The sequence below is a fragment of the Vigna unguiculata genome, chromosome 1 (assembly GCF_037176805.1).
Source record: "Vigna unguiculata cultivar grain cowpea cultivar isolate G323 ecotype 2 chromosome 1, ASM3717680v1, whole genome shotgun sequence".
NCBI lineage: Eukaryota > Viridiplantae > Streptophyta > Magnoliopsida > Fabales > Fabaceae > Vigna > Vigna unguiculata.
Window position 1 is genome coordinate 44222158 of NC_140792.1, and position 14631 is coordinate 44236788.

Here is a 14631-nt window from a genome sequence, read left to right on the forward strand (position 1 = left end):
AATAAAAATATATATTAAATTTTTATTTTTTAATCAAAATAAAGTAATAATTGTAATACTTTTTTACTTAAAAAGGTAATTTGTCAAAAATTTGTCAAATTTTTTTTTAAACTATCATCTTTCTTTTGGAAAAGCGTGTTTCGCAAATACTTCAGCGATGAAATTATCAAAATTGAAAATTAAAATTCAAGATAAGAAAACATATTTTATATTGGTTAAAGTTGTTTCCAGGTTCATTAACATTATTGCTAAAAATAAATCAATAACATGTATATTACCAGTAGAAAGTAAGAAAAAAAAAAGTCATTAGAGGATTAAGAAAATAAAGTTTAGAATATTAGCACCGATTCCTCCATTTGTCATATCTCTGGAAAGCCTTTCTCTAACGACCAGCTTATTTCGAAATGTGTATTCGATGTGGGCCCTTTCCTTAAAATTGATTATGCGAATATGAATTATTATTTTCACATTTCGTGATTGAAATTTCTTGTCTCTGCGCTTATATAAAGACCCACCACCGCTTCTTCTTCTTCACAACTCAAACTACAAAGTCATTGCTGATAACAGAGTCCACTCCATTTCGATCACCAATGGCTCCTTCTTTCACCAACGCCAAAACCTTCTCTTCTTTCTTCCTCCATGGATTCTCCAACTCTCTCACCAGGTATAACCTCATTTTTCTCACTCTTTAAGTTCATTTTTGCTTCCACCAGTGCTATTTTATCGTTGAATTGTTGGGTTTGGGCAGTAAATTAATGAATGGTTTTGAAACAGACGTGGGTACGCGGTGGCATCGCAGAACGCAACGAAGGGAGGAGTTGCTTCCATGAGCTCCAAAATTGCGACAACGTCAGGGGAAGACAAAGGAGTGTCTCCCTACAAGGTTTCCTGGGTTCCAGATCCTGTCTCTGGCTATTACAAACCCGAGAACATTAACGAGGTTGATGTCGCTGAATTGCGCGCTGCGCTTTTGGCCAAAAAATTCAACAACGCATCTCAATCAGTTAATTTAAAAAATTGAGGTTAATGATTTAACCAGATTAATCAGTATTTTAAGGGAACTTTGATCGGTTAATTAATCTTGGACTGAAATATTAATGATGCTGATATTCTCTGTTCTGTCTTCATGAACAGAACACCTTGTTTATCTTCCATTGCATCTGATTAGTGATGTATTATGATCTATTGGTTATATTCAAGTTTTGCAATTTTAAATCTTTGTTCCAGTGTGATGAATTTCCAGCTTGCAATCTCGTACAACAGAATCCGATTAAGGATACTTTATTTACTCCATTACATTACCTTATTCCATTTTACCTTATTCAACGTTTTACTAAAAGTATTACTTTTGCATTCAATTAAAGTTATAACAAAGCAAACGCGGTGTTCCCGATTGATGAAACTGATCAATAGTTTTTCTATAAAGGGGAAAACTTTCTTCGTTTTCACCCTTCAAAATAAAGCAAAATAACTGAACAATTTCTGGAAAGGATTGTTTTTATTAGAGTTATCAAGCTATATGATTTAAGGTTTGCTTTCATGTTTAATCTTCAAAATCATTCTCAATGGCTGGCTGCAACTACCACGAGTAATTTAACTTCAGTAACTCTTGTAAATAATCGATTTAGTTTTTATAATATACTCTGATGTTGTACTGATACACAAAGCTTTAAAGACAGAAATTTTAAACCTTTACATAAGATAGTAAAAAAAAATGCAGAAACATGTTAAAGTATTTTATACTTGAGGAAGGAGTAATACAAAATATGATTAAATATCTTTTTGTTCGTTAAGTGAATTTTAAAATTAGTTCATTTTCAAAATGTTATACCAATTTAATTATTCATTTGTAAAAATACGTAGATTTAATCATTTTTACCAAGTTTTGTTAAGTTTATTTGATATTTTAAATACATTTTGTGATAATATTTAAGTTAACATTGAAGCGAAAATATGTCAAACAATTTAAACAATTCAAATACTATTATGAAATGCGTTTAAAACGTCAAATAAACTTAATAAAATTTGGTTAAAAAGACTAAATTCACGTATTTTTTAAAATAAAGAATTAAATTAGTTAAAATTTTTAGAAATGGACTAATTTTAAATTTAACTGAAATTTAAGAGACAATTTTTAAGAGACTAAATTCACATATTTAACTCTACACAGAACAACTTCAAAAGATTAAATCGGACATGGACTAATTTTTATATACGTGTGAGTGAACAAATTGAAAACGGCTTTTGTGGAACAGATATCACAATACAATGTAACAAGCATCACAAACATGGTATTGTTTTGTTTTGTTTCATTTATGTACAATATAAAACATGTTTTTTGTGATATGATTAAGCAATTGTGGTTTTATAAGGTAGAGGAAGCGTGTATGGCAAGTAAGTGTGAGAGTTGAAGGATTGGGTCGTTTTCGATTTGTTGCAGATTGTGGTTTGGACGATAGCAGAAACGAATGGAAACAAACAGTGCTAAGTTTTGAATTGCGAAGAGTTTGGCAGTGACAGCATATGCGTAGGACAGTGTGAGTGACAGGGTGATGTAGTTTTCTTTACCTGAATCAGCGAAGCAAGAAACAAAACCCATATACAATAGTTTAATGGAATTCCATTTTCTTTCTCATGCATGCATTGGTTGCATGTGGATAAAGCTGCACTTGTTCCCCTACTTTGCTTTTAACTCCAAATGGACAATGAAATAACCAACAACATCGAAATACATCAAACCAAAAATGTATCAAACTAACATATATATCACCAAAATACCTAAACAAAAAAAATTCTTACTTTATTTTATTGTTATGTACATTCCGATATTCTTTGGGTATCAATAAAAATATCTTGTGCAATCTAATTTTGGTTATTGGTGTATGTTGGAAGTATTGAGAAGTAAATTTCATAATATATATATATATATATATATATATATATATATATATATATATATATATATATATGTGTGAGGTACAAACATCACCTTACAAGTCAGTTTTGTGGGATTAAATTAGATTTAAAATCAGTTCACTTCTAACATAATATCAGAGTCATTGTTTTAAAAAAAAAAACATATCCTGACGATATTTTTTGAGCATTTTGTTTTATCCCTATCGGACCGCTAACGGATCACCTATTAATTTTTAGTCTCACACACATACCTCGACGTGAGAGAGTGTGTTGAAAGTCTTATGTTAACTAAAAATAAGACAATTTCATAATATATAAATAAGATATAAACCTTACCTTACAAACCGATTTTGTGGAATTGAATTAAATTAAAAACTCACTTCTAATCACGTATTACAAATCCATCTAACTTGGAGAAATGGAAATCCGTGACGAAGTAGTTGACAACCATTGAATAGAAGTAGGTTTCAATGACTCAGTACTGAGACCACATATTTTTTAATGACCTAAAAGTTGGGAATATGTCCGAAATGATTTTTAATTTGAACACCTAATGGACCATGTCAGGTTTGCACAAAAGAGTTGGCAGGGATTTTGAATGAGATTCATTTGTGTTTTAATAGCTTGATCATAGACCGTGAAACATACCACAAAGAAAGAAATTAAGTGACCTACTAATCATTTTTATATAGATATAGCATAGTAGGTCAGGTTTGAAATTTCATCCCAACGGATTAAAGATAGGAGGAGACGGACCGATCTATTGACATTTTTTTTAGGTTAAAAATTAAAATAAAATTTTTAAATATTAACTTTTTATATTATATTTTTTAAAAAAGTATAAATATGTAATATTATTATAACTTAAATTAATAATACTTATAAATTAATTTTTAATTATTAGTTATAAAGAATAATTTAACATGTAAATAAAATAACTATTTTTATTTATTTAATTTAAAATATTAGTTAATTATTTAAAAGTTTAAAAAATATTAATATAATTAAATATGTTTTTAATATATATATATATATATATATATATATATAATTTAAAGAAAATTAATGGGATTTATTTTTGATAGTCGGACCAAAAGAGGTTGAAATGATAAAAAATAAATTCAATTGACTTTTTTTTTTCTTACTTCTATTTTTAAGAGATTAAAATAATATATTTAAATTAAATATAATTTTTATACAAAACTACTATAATTTATTATTTACTGGTCACAAGTTCGAAGCAAATCTCGAAACGAAGGAGGGAGGCCTTGGTTCTTCGAATGTTTTGACATCCAAAGTATTAACATTCGATGTAACACGTACTAGCTTCTTATACTGCATCATATTTATCTTGTAAATAAATAATAGGAAATAACCACACACACATTTATTATCAAATAATTGCATAAGAGATTAATATAAAGAGAAAACAAGTTAAAGTGACCGGTTAAATATTTTAATAGAAAGATTTAGTCGACAAGTGAAATATTGTCAAATAAATGCATAAGAGATTAATATGAAGAGAAAACAAGTTAAAGTGACCGGTTAAATGTTTCAATAGAAATATTTAGTCGACAAAAGAAATATAATTTAGTATACACACTTAAAAATCAATGCAATAATTGATTTGGTGACAGAACAATTGACTATATATATGGCTCGAGGGTAATGAAGCACTCAATCAATTATATCTGCTAGATGTGTTCATATTCTTGTTTTTTTGATATGCTTATCCTAAAAATAAGTAATCATATATTGCTTTTAAATAAGTGATTTTTTTAAGAAAAATATATATTTTAGACACGTTTATTTTGTATGAACATGCTGCTAGAAATATAAGTATACAAGAAAACATAGAGATATATTAAAAGAAAAAAAATGGTAAAATGAAAGGGAATGTACGAAATGAAAGACGTCGTGTACAGAAAAAACGACATGAAAAAAGTCGAAAAAAAGAACATGATAAATATCATCATGGACTCCAAGAGAGAGGTTAAAGAACCATCAAAACGACAAACAAAATTAGAGAAAAATTATGAAAAAAAAAACATGTAATTGAATATAATGTGAACTATAATGAAATAAAAACTTCATTAAAAAGAATTAGACCTTGTAATAACTATTCAATCAATTATCCGCATGCGATAATTGATTATATGTTTATTTTAATTAATTAAGTGACCGCGATTATTCTTCCTCACGTCTAAATTAGTAAAAGAATTTCCTTTTAATTGTTCATTATTATTTTTTCTTTTAATTTTCTTCAAACCAAACAATCTCTTAAAAATATCTATTTTCAATTACTTAATTTATAAATTAAAAAAGTACAAAATTCTACATTTTTTTAATATCTATTTTGTCTTCTCTGTTTTTCTTTCCACGTCAAACAAAGTGGAAGTTGTTCTTACGTGAAGTGTCATGATTAAGAAATATTTCTAAATGGAAAAAATGGGACCCCTTTTCTCATATATCCATCTGCAACTGGAAGGAGTCAATAAATAAAGAGAGTGGACAAAAATATGTAAAATGTAATCAGAAATGCTATATTATTCTATTTTTATCTTTCTATAAATTGGTTTCTACTTTATTAAAAAAAAATCATCATAAAAAATAAACATATATAATATTAAAAAAATACAAAACACATTCAATTAAACAATTTATAGGAGCAAAAAATTCACAGAAAAAGTTAGAATGATTCTAGAATATCCATTTATCTAGGTTGCTTTCTAAAACCCAGGGCTACTTGTCTCACACAAACTTTTCTAGCGTGTCCCGCAAAACATCACAGATAATCATTATTTATGCAAAGGAAAAACAAGATCATCGATAATAATTAAGAACAGAAGAAACACAACAACAGATCCCAATTCTGCGAGGAAGAGACCTATCAATTAAATCTAAAGAGAAGAAGAAACGTCACCGTTTTGGCTGAAATTCTCACAATCGAATCCACATCCACACTGAGGGCTCTCGGAAAAGCTTTCGGCGCTAAAACCGGCGGAAGCAACGCCGGCAGAGAATTTGAGGTCATCGCCGTCGCGAGTGACCTCAGTGATTGGGATCCACAACACCTCAATTTTCACGCTAACACCCTTCAGCTTCGACAACTTCCCCTTCGAGATCACGCCCTTGATGGTGGACTTGTACTTTAGGTCATACGATTGTATACTGAAATAGCATGTTTGATCCAGATACGCTGCGAACTGGCCGTTTTTTTCGTTTAGCTCGTACTCTGTCACACCTTTCGGAAGAAGACCCACTGGAAGGCCATATTTCTCAAGAACGTCGTACGCTGATAATTTCTCTGAAACGGAAACATACGCATAAGTCAGTATGCAGAGAAATATCATCCAACACCTAGTGTTCATTTTTGTAGGAAAATTGTAGGAAAATGGGGATTGAAGTGTCGTGCTAAGACTGGGAGGAACAGATACTAAACCAAATTAATAAACCAATCACCAACTTAATAATGTAGCTATTTTATATCAAGTTTTTGTCCTACTCTGTATAGTAAGGTTAATACTCTATTAACGCCTGCAACTCGCGAAGCACGTGATTTCACCAAATAAAATAAAAATAAAAATAAAAACTCGGGTAGCGGCATTCTGCTAAAACGGAATAGAATATGCCTCACGAAGAGGGCGAAGATTGAACTCAATTGCAGCTTAAAGAGATATTTTGATCTGATATTTATAACTTATTTTTTGTTAATTAAATTGTAATTATTAAAACACTAGTGAGAGAAATACAATAAATACACTAGAAGCTGTGATGTTGAATGCTGTGTTAAAATAAGTATGGAGATTTAAAACTAGATTTCGAAATACCTTTTTGTAAATGAAGAATGATATTTAACTCACTTTTTTGACCCACTTTTAATTCATTACTTCGATCATCATTATTATATCATATTACTTCAAAGAATCAAAATAAATGATCTACTGATAATTAAAAAATGGGTTAAAAGTAAATAAGAAAAAGTGAGTTAAACTTTCTTTGTCTTTTGTAAATTCAATCCACGTCGTGAATGTGTTATGAAACATGGGTAAGATTTGACATATGGGACGGTTAACTTGTTCTTTTTGGTGGTTGAATGAAATTGAGTTATGGACATTTCTTATTCAATTTTAAAAGGAATTCATTTATTAGTATGGGTTTACAGATACATATTTTTTAAGTTAGTTCTAACTTATAATAGATATTTTCTATGATATTTTTTAATCATTTCTATGTTAACAAAGCATAGTTTAACTATTCAAAAAACACAAATGCTCTACACTTATCTAATTTATTCTATTTCAAAAATGTTTTCTTATCTTCTTTGCTCGTATTATGTTTCAGATTCTCAATGAATATGAATGTGTAAATCTCACTTAATCACTAATATGCTAGTTTGTGATATATATAACACGATGTAAAATATCATTAATATAGGAGATATGATATTTAATAAGTGAGAAAGTCTTTTATACTTTTCTCAAGTGCGCTTTAAAGACGTACTGAAAACATAGTCCGAATGTATTATTTAAACTTACATCGACACAAACGTTATTTTAGTCTATAGTGACTAAATATTTTCTTCGTCCAATTCTAGCTTCTGTATTTTTATTATGAAAACTCGGAATCTTAGATGCCATTCAAGAGTGGCTTGGAAGTTAATGACCAAGTTTAACAATAAGACCAATACAAACTTCTAATACCAATACAAAGAAAAGATGATTAAATGTACAATTGTGGAGTCACTTGTACGGATAACTTTTGTAAAAATAATAAATTTAGTGGAGAGAATTTGCTTAAATTATAAAAAATAGATTATTAATGTATAAATAAATTTTGGAGACTAATTGAATCAGCCCTAGCTAATTATTTCTTTCGATATCAACAGTCATAATGTTTCACAAGCAATGTTTTACATCTGGAACTCACAAATTGAATGAATATTAGAAATTTTATAATCTATATTCCCAAAAAATACAGTAAAATATAATTACGGATAACCCTTACCAGTAAGTTTTGATTTAATTTCACTATTATACATAGCTAGTAAGGTGTGAATACAAGTTTCGAGTGCTTGATTTCCTAATGTGCACACAGTATTCAATCGCAAATTTGAAGCAGACTGGAGGGTCTAACCCAATGTTTGTTTAAAATTAGAAATGCTACTTCGGTGGTACAAGAGGTTTTGACTAATCGTGTCGTAATTTGTCAAGTTTTTCAAGATGGGGAATATTCTTTTGTTTTTCTTCCTTGTATACCTGTTTCTGTTTGAGATGAGGTGCCCAAAGGCGAAACATGACCCGTAACAAAATGCGACCTAAGAAGAAATGGCCATCAATCATACAAATGACCCATATTCTCGAACAGGTAATATCCTCCTTTTACTTCTTTTGAACATTAATTATGTTTGAAGACACCAAACAAAACATGAACATGAAATTGAAATTACGAACCTCTCTCTCTTCATGCAAAAAGCATAACTACATCAGAATATATGAATAATACCTCCTCCAACTTTAATAACCAAACAAACATTTAACGACAATTTTAATTCCTCTTCTCGTTTAAAAAGGGGGAAAAAGGATTCCTAGATTATAGATAAAACTTTTTTTCTAGAGTGGCTCTAGACAAAGAATTGCAACCAAAAAGAAACTTTCCAATTCAACCAAATCACATGGAGAAACTATGATACTTAAAATGAATTAATTATATTGGCATGAAGACAGCGAAATGTCTCCCTCAATAAGGAAATGCCTCAGCCATTGGATATACAATTTTGAATAAATAATCAACATGGTCTCTCAAATATTACCTTTTTTCCTAAATAATCCTTAAGAAAGTACATTATATAATTAGCTCCCTACTATTAAATATAAAATAACTTAAAGTATTATCCCAATATATTTTACTAGGGTGATGAACTAATTTGAAGGATTTCTCATTCTAATTTCTAAGACTTGAAGAATTATTTTACTTTAACGACTATTCAGGAGACAGATCAATCCTTTAAGGACTATTCTATAATTTTGAAATGTCAACCATAGAAAAGTACGCACAACCATTCCTTGACTATTTCAAGTCATGTTTTAATATTTATTCAACAGGGTCTACTTCTGACACAATTTATAATTTTAGCCAATTTAATCTAATAGTCATTGGATTTTATATATCTAATTTAATCTTAACTATGGACATTTATATCAAATCTGTCCTTTTTAATGTTATAAAGAGCTCAGCATTACAATAAGATGGCCGTTGAACAGATAATGAAAATACAGTAGAAGTGGCACTCTTCAAATATAACCTTGAACACAACAGAGATACAAAGACAAGATAGCAGAGAAAACGTAAAAACAGCTGCCTACTAGTGTGCACTTAGTGTATATTTCAAATTTGTCTACAAGGGTGTCAAGTCAAGGTGCTGCCATCTTTACGAAAAGTGTCATGATTCATTCATTGTGTGTTTAAGGGCACAATGCAATTCAGTGAACAGCATACTTTAATATGGCTCAGCCAGCAATTTGTGTCCAGTATATTCAATTGTGTGTTGTGCAGCTAATATTCAATACTGGATTACTATATGCAATAGATTAATTAAAGACAATATGCAAACAAATTCTGTTTGCATCACTCCACAACCTCAATTAAATTGTATTAATTAGCTTGGGACTTACTTTTTCAACAGGTCAAGAGCTTCTTTAATTCAATTGCTTAAGGATTTAGATATAACATCTAACTTATGCGTTGGGTTTAAAGGTTTCTTTCCAAAATTGGTGTCTTTTATAGACCCATATACGATCATTAATAAAACCTACAATCATGACAACAGGATTGGGAAGGTATCCTCGTTTCAACTTCAAAACCTAAGGGCCAAGGCTATCAATCGTGCTTTAGAAAGCTATGTGAGGATCAATGCCACTTCAATAATCTCAATTTTTCTAACATTAGCAAAAGTTGAAGAAGCAATAGAGGCTAAGCAAGCCATTGTGGTCTATGGCGCCACCATAATAAGACTCCCTTCACAAATTGCCACTGGCGGATGGGTAGAGAAATGCCATGTTATAGTGTTATGGTGGCCCTACTATGGTTATTTAACAACACTGTAGTACAATACAAGGCTAAGGCCGATGAACAGAGAGGCAAATGCCAAGGCAATGATTATGACATTTCAATAAATGAGCTAATTTAACAGGAGTTCATTCATCTAGACCTAAATCAATGAAAGTTGAAAGAAACCAGCAGCTACTCAGGAAAATAAAGCATCATGTTACAACATTAAAGACCGTTTAGCAGACATGAGGGATACAGTTCATAACAGATACAATAAAATGAAATGGAAGTATTTTAATGAAATCCAAAAAAAAAAAAAAAGAACATAACAATTATACATTTCAAACAGATATTTGGGAAAATCTTAAAATGCATTTGGAAGACAAGACAATGATAGCCTGACCTTAAACCAAATAAATTTATCAACAACTCACTATTAAATAATTCATAGTCAAAATGGACTAGAGACAACAACAAGAAAAAGTACCTCACATACAGCTATAAGCTTAATCAGCTAACGTCCTTAAGTCTTTTTATCAACGTATCCAACGATTTCCTTTTCGGATTCTGCCTGGCCCCACGACTACCGAAGGTTCCAAAGAGCCGATCTGAAGGATCCCTCAACTTTTCTGAAACAATCACCACTTTCTTGTGGTCCAAAGTGTTGTAGCTCCTCTCCCTTATCACTGGATTCAAGAAGTTCTCCGGATGATTACTCAGTAGCAAATTAATCAGTTGCTTTGAACTTGTAAGCGATGCTTTCAAAACATCAACATCCCCATCAGAGAAAAGAGAGGCCTGATTATCAGCAAATGATTCTAAGAGCCGAATATCTACTTCAATTCCATTAATAGCATTGACATTAAACCTTTTAACAGAATCACTGACTAAAGTTCCAACTATCTTGTCTGATATGTGAGCAAAAACTTGTTGCAATACTCTCTTAAGGACCTGAGATGGCAATATCTGTTGAGCAGTTGAAACCAAAATTTCCAAATAAATTATAACCTCATTTACGTATTCATTTCCACTCTGAGGTGCCTCATCACACATCCAATTTACATTCTCGATCAAGGTCATAAATCCATCAACCTTGGCTTTGAGTAGCCCAGAGAGCATCTCTTCTGCAGCATCACGAGCTTTTCTAAGGGGAAACTGCCTTCTGCTTCTCTCCACCATTCTCAAGGGAACACCCGAAAGCTGTGCAGCATGGCGGAAGAAAAAATCACAAGCACGCTCCAAGACAGCCATATTCGCTGCCATTTGCATTGCCTGGGAGACACCACTAATCGAGGTATTGATAAGCTTCACCAAAGCTTCATCCAAAACCTCGTTCAAAAGCCTGTCTAAATATTTCTTAACAACTTCATAGAACTCAAGTTGCCCGCCATAAGACATGAAACTCACAGAATCCTCAATGAATGACCGTACAATCCGACAACAATCTGGCACAGTGGTCGAAAAGGGGGCAACATAGGGAAATGCTGGTATTATATCCGTAGTCTGTATCTGGAAAGAAAGCACATTCATGGAATACTCGTACTCTTTTTTCATCAACATCTGCTCAAATTTATCAGCGGCAACCGCCTCCGCAATCTGCTTCCTACAATCAGACAAAAGGAGTTCGTGGTACTTATCCCTGTGTTTGCTTAAAACATCAAGCAACGCATCAATGGGGTACCCATATCTCCGCAGGGTTACTCCTAACAGACTCACATAATCCTTAATAAGTAAAAGATGATTAGCAGTTTGCATTCTGGAGAACTGATCCTCCAACACTGAACACATCTTGCTAACAGCAATCTCCCATAGATTTTCAACCTCCAATTTCGAAATCAACCCACCTCCGGTTCTGAACACGCGATCCTCAACCACAAAGAACCCTGCAATCTGCGCAAAGAACGTTTGATGCGACTCCAGAAAAGGAGTCATCGACGAGACCTGAAAATCCGAAGTCAACTGAAGCTTCCGGTTCTCGAAATAATACCGCTTAAACCGATCCTCTAACCCTAAAGTCTGATGAATATGGTATGCCCTGTACAACGAAGTCAAATCAAACCCGGCGACTCCACCGCCGTCTTCGCCGATCCCGCCAGCGATAATTTCGTCTTCTTCCTCTTCCTCCAAAGCGTAAATACAGTCCCTCACGCTGAGTCTACTCTGTTCCTCCGCTTGGCGCTGCTTAATTCTTAGATCCTCTTCTCTCTGCCTCGCTGACGAGGCTTGACCTATCGCCAATTGACCTAAATTGCGACTCACGACTCGGATCTCCACCAACCAGTCCCCGAACTCCTTGTTCACTTTCCTCTCGATGTACGACCGAATCTCTGGAATCTTCTTCTCCAGCATCCGCTTCAGCGTAGACGACTCCGTTTTATCCAAATACTCCCGCTCGATCGCGTCCACGCACTTCAACGCCATGTAGAAGTTGTCGTCCGCAAGGTGGCGATTGGCGCGCGTGCAAACCTCCATCAGCTTGACGCAAGTGCGGATGGAGTCGATGGCGAGGTTCACGTTCTTCGAGACGTTCCGCGTCTCGACGAAGGCATCGAGCGACGACAAGAGCGGGCGCGCAACGGACTGGAGCCGCGAGTTGGAGTCGGAGAGGGAGGACTTCAGCGAATCGACGTCTGAGAGGAGGGATCGTAGATCGTCGACGGCGAGGATGAAGTCCTGGTAGTGAGCCTTGCACACTTCCTCAATCTCGGACTCCTTCGAGCGCGCAAAGTGACGGAGGTGATGGTGGAGCGTCTCCGGCTTGCCGGAGGCGAAGGCCTTGCGGATGAACGGGCCTATGTCCTCGTTGTTGCAGATAGCGGAGGACAGGAGAAGCTGGTCCAGTTTGTCAGCGGACTCATCTCCGTTCGCCGGAACAATTTTCCGGCGCGGTGGTTTGGAGGAAAGCATCGTCGTCTGTGTGCTCGTGGCAGGAGGAGAAAATTTAGGGATTCAGAAAATTTTCGGACACTCCATAAGAGTCGTCGGAAGTCTTGAGTTTTGGGTATTCCGTAATCTTTTGGGGTATTTCAGTAATTGTACTGAAAAATGAAAAGTCTTTTATTTCATTCATTCATTCATACTTCTCATATGAAATTGTAAATGATTATTAAATAATTAAATATTAAAAAATTAGCTTTATGCATGTGTGGTGGGTGCAAAGCAACCACTGTTAACCTAATTATATGATTCTGCTTCTATCGTATGTTTTTTAAATGACAGTTATCTATATTAGGACACGTTTTTAACTGTTTTAATTTTGAAGAACAATGTAAACATCTTCCGTCTACAAATGCAAAATACCAATTTTGTGTTACGAAGAAACCTCAGATTAATCATCAAAATAGCATTATTTTCAAATTATACCATTTATCACATCACTTTTTTTTTTCCTTTTTACTTTTCCATCTCTATGTTTGATTTGGATGTATATCCACATCATCATTGAGTTGAGACGCACCTGACATTCCTCAACACAATGAATGTATGAATGAGGGATGATTGAATACAGCGTGTCACGACGCGCGATGACTTAAATGGGTTGACAGCTTATTAGATATGTTTATATTATATTTAATAGTATAAGTTATTTTTTTAATTGTAAAACAATTTAATTTCCAAATACAGCATCCTTTTTTTTCAAATGCCGTCTACGACTAAGTAATACGGTTAAAGACACGTTGCATGGCGGAATGTCTTCTTTACTCTTGCAAGAAATGGGTGAAAGGCAAGGAAAAAATTTAAAATTACGCTTCTGATTACAAAGTATACTAATCGATGGGTATAAGTAAATTGTAATTGACTAAATTCCATTTCATGTTAAAATTGAAGTTTTTTTTTTTAAGTATAGTACTGATTTGGATGTTTAAATAGACAAAGAACCAATGATTTGCAAAAGAAAACAAAAGAAAATAATAAATATATAAGAATGTTTACACTACATCTACATACATATACAAATGTGGTTAAATTACTTCATTTCTTTGTCTATATTGTTTTCAATAATCATTTTTTTCTTTTATAAAAGTTTATAAGACATTATAAATTATTTAAAAATATTTAATGACATTGTAGCTAATTATAATATATAAATACAATAAATATAAATTAATAAGACGTTATAAATTAGGTTTAATTATTCGGATGGTACCCACTTTGGTACAAGTGTCTCAATCTGGTACCCGTTTTTAAAAAAGTATTAATTGCATCCCAACTTTTGAAAATGTGCTTCAATTAGGTCCCTTCAGACGGAATTGACTAACGTCGTTAATCAACGTGTCACGTGTCAATCTATGTTTTTTTTTTAAAATTTATTGAAAAAAAATCAAAAATGTCACGTGTCAGGTCTATGTGTGTGACACATGGCATTGTCAGTGCCACGTGGCATTACAGTGTCATTATCATATGTCATTGTGTTGATTTCGATTTAGTCCTCATATATGTCTTTTTGTTTCAATTTGGTACCCACTTATGTATATCTGATTCAATTTTGTCCCAATTTTTTTAATAATTAAAATCCATTTTTTTATAAAATTAAAAGTAATTAAGTATAAAAATTTTACAAAAATTAAGTATTTTATATTTATATTAAAATTTAGTGGTAAAAGTCATTTTTTAATAAAAACAATTAGTATAACATCCAGACAAATAGAAATTTTTGTTTAAAAT

The 14631-nt window shown here is 32.5% G+C and overlaps 3 protein-coding genes across 3 annotated transcripts; 1 reads left to right on the forward strand and 2 right to left on the reverse strand.

Annotated features, from left to right (window-relative positions):
• The first annotated feature begins 483 nt into the window (after positions 1 to 483).
• Positions 484 to 1215, forward strand: LOC114180105 (indole-3-acetic acid-induced protein ARG2-like). The gene is made up of 2 exons (XM_028066504.2): positions 484 to 664; positions 775 to 1215. Exons 1-2 carry the CDS (start codon positions 591 to 593, stop codon positions 1019 to 1021), a joined length of 321 nt encoding a protein of 106 aa, XP_027922305.1. The 5' UTR covers positions 484 to 590; the 3' UTR covers positions 1022 to 1215.
• A 4327-nt stretch (positions 1216 to 5542) lies between these two features.
• Positions 5543 to 6386, reverse strand: LOC114176131 (uncharacterized protein At5g01610-like). The gene has a single exon (XM_028061069.2). It carries the CDS (start codon positions 6285 to 6287, stop codon positions 5817 to 5819), a length of 471 nt encoding a protein of 156 aa, XP_027916870.1. The 5' UTR covers positions 6288 to 6386; the 3' UTR covers positions 5543 to 5816.
• Positions 6387 to 8039: 1653 nt separating this feature from the next.
• SEC15B (exocyst complex component sec15B) lies at positions 8040 to 12984 on the reverse strand. The gene is made up of 2 exons (XM_028069097.2): positions 10454 to 12984; positions 8040 to 8233 (listed from the first exon to the last, which is right to left on the reverse strand). The coding sequence occupies exon 1, from the start codon at positions 12871 to 12873 to the stop codon at positions 10477 to 10479; it is 2397 nt and encodes a 798-aa protein (XP_027924898.1). The 5' UTR covers positions 12874 to 12984; the 3' UTR covers positions 8040 to 8233; positions 10454 to 10476.
• Positions 12985 to 14631: the final 1647 nt, after the last annotated feature.

What these genes read in the sequence shown, in the direction of transcription:
- LOC114180105 (XM_028066504.2), top strand. Translation starts at nt 591, where the DNA reads ATGGCTCCTTCTTTCACCAACGCCAAAACCTTCTCTTCTTTCTTCCTC. An exon ending in TTCTCCAACTCTCTCACCAG is followed by an intron (nt 665 to 774) that starts GTATAACCTCAT and finishes GTTTTGAAACAG; the next exon opens with ACGTGGGTACGCGGTGGCAT.
- LOC114176131 (XM_028061069.2), bottom strand. Translation starts at nt 6,287, where the DNA reads ATGAACACTAGGTGTTGGATGATATTTCTCTGCATACTGACTTATGCG.
- SEC15B (XM_028069097.2), bottom strand. Translation starts at nt 12,873, where the DNA reads ATGCTTTCCTCCAAACCACCGCGCCGGAAAATTGTTCCGGCGAACGGA.